Here is a 5,000-nt window from a genome sequence, read left to right as displayed (position 1 = left end):
GAAACAACTATTGATTTTTTTTCACTATTTTCTGGGATATTATCGATGAAACAACTAATCGATTAATCGAGAAAATAATCGGCAGATTAGTCGACTATGAAAATAATCGTTAGTTGCAGCCCTACACACACACACACAAATGCATACATGCTAACATGCATACACACACACTTGCAGAAATGCACACACATACACATACACACACAGACCGACACTCTGTGTCTTACTGGCAGACACACACACACACACATACACACACACACACACACAGCCACACACACACTCTGTGTCTTACTGGCACACACACACACGCACACACACACACACACACACACAGACACACACACACACACACAGACACAGACACACACACACACACTCTGTGTCTTACTGGCACACACACACACGCACACACACACACACACACAGACACACACACACACACACAGACACAGACACACACACACACACTCTGTGTCTTACTGGCACACACTCACACTCCTGTATCTTACTGGCAGACTTGGCAAGTGACGTCGGACTGCAGGCCACCGGTGAAGATTTGGTCGATGATGCAGCTGCAGTGGTTTGGGTTGTTGGCCTTCTTACCATTGTCATCTCCTGAATGGACACACACACACACACATGGACACACACACACACATGCACGCACGCAAGCACACGCGCACACACACACACGCACACACGCACACACGCACGCACGCAAGCACGCACGCGCACACACACGCAAACACACATACACACATGCACGCAAGCACACGCGCACACACACACAAACACAGCTGTTAGAAATTCAGTGGCAACCCTCAAACTTCATAGAGAATGAGATAGTATAAGTATGTATACTCTTTTGATCCCGTGAGGGAAATTTGGTCTCTGCATTTATCCCAATCCGTGAATTAGTGAAACACACTCAGCACACAGTGTACACACAGTGAGGTGAAGCACACACTAATCCCGGCGCAGTGAGCTGCCTGCAACAACAGCGGCGCTCGATATGTGTATATGTGTGTGTGTGTGTGTGTGTGTGTATATGTGTGTGTGTGTGTATGTATATGAGTGTGTGTGTGTATGGCAAGCCGATTGAGCATTTATTCTGATATCTTGATATCAGGCATAATTGTCATGTACATGTAAGCCATTTTTGTCAACTAGTTAACTAGTGAGCCATGTTTGTGTGAACTAGTTAACTAGTGAGGGCCAAAATATGCACACTAGTTAACTAGTGGGAGCCAAAAGGCTCACTAGTTAACTAGTGAACACATTTTAGCTTCACTAGTTAACTAGTGAGAACCAGAAATGCCCACTAGTTAACTAGTAAAGGCCAAAATGCATACCAGTCAGCTAGTTGAAGGCGTTTGGGTGTCACTAGTTAACTAGTGACAGCCAAAAATGTGCACATGTTTACTAGTGAAGGCAAAACACATCACTAGTTAACTAGTTGCAGTAGGTCAATGTCACTAGTTAACTAGTGAACCATAAATGGCTGAATAGCTAGCTAGGTGATGGCAGTAGGCTCACTAGTTAACTAGTTGATGCATCATTTGAGGTCATACATATACTAGTAAACTAGTTCAAGACAAAATTCACACTAGTCAACTAGTGGCTCAGAATTCAAATTAGGAGGCAGAGAATTCCGGAAATTGAGGCTTTCTATTGGCTATTCACAAAATCCCACCCACAACATTTGCATGTGGCACACAAGTTAACATGCTGGCCAAAGGAACTCTAGCTAGTAAACTAGTGGCTTCAGTGTGACACTTACATGTAAACTAGTGAAGGCAGAACTGCTCACTAGTTAACTAGTGAAGACACAAATGCCCACTAGTTAACTAGTGAGGTCTAAAAAGTGTCACTAGTTTACTAGTGTGCACCAAAACACCCACTAGGGAACTAGTGATGGCAATTTCCATTCGACTAGTTAACTAGTGAGGTGCAAAAAGTGTCACTAGTTTACTAGTGTGCCCCAAAATGCCCACTAGTTAACTAGTGAAGGCCATTTCAGCCCCACTAGTTAACTAGTGAGATGCCAAAATGGTCACTTGTTAACATGTAAAGGCCAAAATACCCACTAGTTTACTAGTGAGGGTGTTGTGGGCCTTACTAGTTAACTAGTAAGGCCCACAACACCCTCACTAGTAACTAGTGGGCTATTTTGGCCTTTACATGTTCTAACCACAAGCTGACCGTTTTGGATCTCACTAGTTAACTAGTGGGAACAATGAATGGCCTCACTAGTTAACTAGTGGGCATTTAGCGGCACACTAGTAAACTAGTGCCACACCACTTTTTTGCACTATCTAGTTCACTAGTCGAATGGCAAATGGACATTACTAGTTACCTAGTGGGTGTCTTTGGTGCCTCACTAGTAAACTAGTGACATTTTTGGCCTTACTAGTTAACTAGTATGGACATTGACAGTCTCACTAGTTAACTAGTGAGCATATCTGCATTATTAATGCCTTTCACTAGCTTATAGAGGGCATTTTGAGCCTTACATGTTAGCTAGTGAAGACAAAACACTGTCCATAATGAACTAGCAGGAGAAAAATGCCCCTCACACTAGTAAACTAGTGGAATTTGAATAAATACACAAACGGCTGGCATTTTGTGCAACTAGTTAACTAGTGGGACGTAACGTTGGCCACTAGTTAACTAGTGCGCAATGTCGCACTTGCATGCAAATGAAGAAGGCGGAACAAGGATTTTGATTGGTCCATTTAGGACTCAGAAACCTAGAACACATGGCTGACTTCGTCCAGGCTGTTCTAAGAGCAAACTTTTATAAACTAAGATCGTTTGAGCATAAAAATATGTTTTGATAACATGTCTAGTGACAAAGTTGTGGTGTATTGCTGTAATCTTCGTTCAGTTAATGTCTACAATCTTTAGTTTTTCAGTTATAAGTCTGAAAATCGCGATAAAACTGGAGGCATTTGTATATGGTTGCATAGCAACAAAACGTTTCAGTAACATGAACATTGATGATAGCATTGCTGATGTGGCAAGACTAGCTCAAGTGGTTAAGCAGCAGGAGATCATGTGGGAGACCAGGGTTCAATTCCTTAGAAGTGCATGAAGTTTTTTCTTGAGCTTTTAATTACTTTTGAAACCATGTGCAGTTAATGTGTACAATCTTTTGTTTTTCAGTTATTAATCAGAAAAACTGAATGGATAAATATATGTCTGTGGTTGCCTAGCAACAATAAACAAAGAATAATATTAAAATCGATCCCTTGAATCTTTGGTGTGGATCACTAAGAGCTTAGTTATTATTAAAAACCATTTTGACAGAATATGAGATACTGCATACTGCAGGCTCTGCTTTACTATCTATACTGAAGTACCGTTGCAGAGCAGTGTGTCACTTTAGCCACTAGGGGCACCCATCAGGACCTGATCGCCAGGCTATGAACAGTAAATTTACATTTAGACTGGGTGGGATTCTTACATAATACCCAATAGGAGTCTTCTACCCACCCTCTCATTAGAATTTTCATAATAGCCGTTTCAGGCACTAGTTAACTAGTGAGCTGCTTCACTGCCACACATGCAAACTAGTGAGACTTCAATTGTTCCACTAGTTAACTAGTGGACAAAAACGGTCAGCTTGTTTCTCTTTTTAGGTGTAACCAGTTAACTAGTGAACAAAATATACATGCCACTAGTTAACTAGTAAGGCCTACAAAACCCTCACTAGTAAACTAGAGGGTATTTTTGCCTTTACATGTTAAAAAGCAACCATTTTGGCATCTCACTAGTTAACTAGTGGGGCTGAAATAGCCTTCACTAGTTAACTAGTGGGCGTTTTGGAGCACACTAGTAAACTAGTGACACTTTATGCACCTCACTAGTTAACTAGTCGAATGGAAATTGCCATCACTAGTTTACTAGTGAGTGTTTTGGTGCACTAGTAAACTAGTAGTAAACACTTTTTAGACCTCACTAGTTAACTAGTGGGCATTTGTGTCTTCACTAGTTAACTAGTGAGCAGTTCTGCCTTCACTAGTTTACATGTAAGTGTCACATTGAAGCCACTAGTTTACTAGTTAAAGTTCCTTTGGCCAGCATGTTAACTTGTGTGCCACATGCAAATGTTGTGGGTGGGATTTTGTGAAATTCTGCGCTGTGATTGGTTGTCATGTTCTATTTGTACATAGGGAGCCAATAGAAAGCCTCAATTTCCAGAGTTCTCTGCCTCCTCATTTTAATTCTGCCCCACTAGCTGACTAGTGTGAATTTAGGCTTCAACTAGTTTACTAGTATACATTTATGACCTCACTAGTTAACTAGTTTGGACAAAGGATGCATCAACTAGTTTACTAGTGAGCCTGCTGCCATCACCTAGCTAGCTAGTAAGCCATTTATGGTTCACTAGTTAACTAGTGACATTGACCTACTCCAACTAGTTAACTAGTGAGGAGTTTTGCCTTCACTAGTAAACATGTGCACATTTTTGGCTGTCACTAGTTAACTAGTGAGACCCAAAAGCCTTCAACTAGCTGACTGGTATGCATTTTGGCCTTTACTAGTTAACTAGTGGACATTTCTGGCTCTCACTAGTTAACTAGTGAAGCTAATATGTGTTCACTAGTTAACTAGTGGGCATTTATGCTGTCACTAGTTAACTAGTGTGCACTAGGGCTGTCACTTTTGTGAAAAAATCCTGTTCGATTATTGAGACATAAGTGTTCATGGAATCGATTGTAAAATCGATTTTTCATGTCTAAAGACGTTTCCATTTTCAACGCCAAATATAGGCCAATCCACAAAAAAATAACAGGCATTAGGACGAACGTAAAGAGGGTGCTTGTAGACGCAAGCCAGCAATATTTCTGATGATTTATTGGCGTGAAGATTCGTGCACAATGACAAACAGGAGTGCTACATTCTCGAAAAACAATATGCCGAGTATCCTGCCATTACATCAGTGACAAACATTACTGCAGGCTTCAACGTAGCTGTGTTTACGATTAGAAATG

At 41.2% G+C, this 5,000-nt stretch overlaps 1 protein-coding gene across 1 annotated transcript in view; it reads right to left on the bottom strand.

Annotated features, from left to right (window-relative positions):
• LOC143103012 (ubiquitin carboxyl-terminal hydrolase 22-like) overlaps nucleotides 1-5,000 on the bottom strand; it is a 36,262-nt gene that overhangs the window by 11,899 nt on the left and 19,363 nt on the right. The window contains exon 7 of the mRNA XM_076266797.1: nucleotides 513-618. Within this exon, the coding sequence (XP_076122912.1) occupies nucleotides 513-618 (106 nt within the window). The remainder of the gene's footprint in view (nucleotides 1-512; nucleotides 619-5,000) is intronic.

This window comes from Alosa pseudoharengus, unplaced genomic scaffold (genome assembly GCF_046254945.1).
Source record: "Alosa pseudoharengus isolate Yale_2024_CS ecotype anadromous, Long Island Sound unplaced genomic scaffold, YU_APseudo_1.1 YU_APseudo_1.1_scf_4, whole genome shotgun sequence".
NCBI lineage: Eukaryota > Metazoa > Chordata > Actinopteri > Clupeiformes > Clupeidae > Alosa > Alosa pseudoharengus.
The sequence above is the reverse complement of the archived record's forward strand: the minus strand, read 5'-3'. Positions and strand labels throughout refer to the sequence as shown.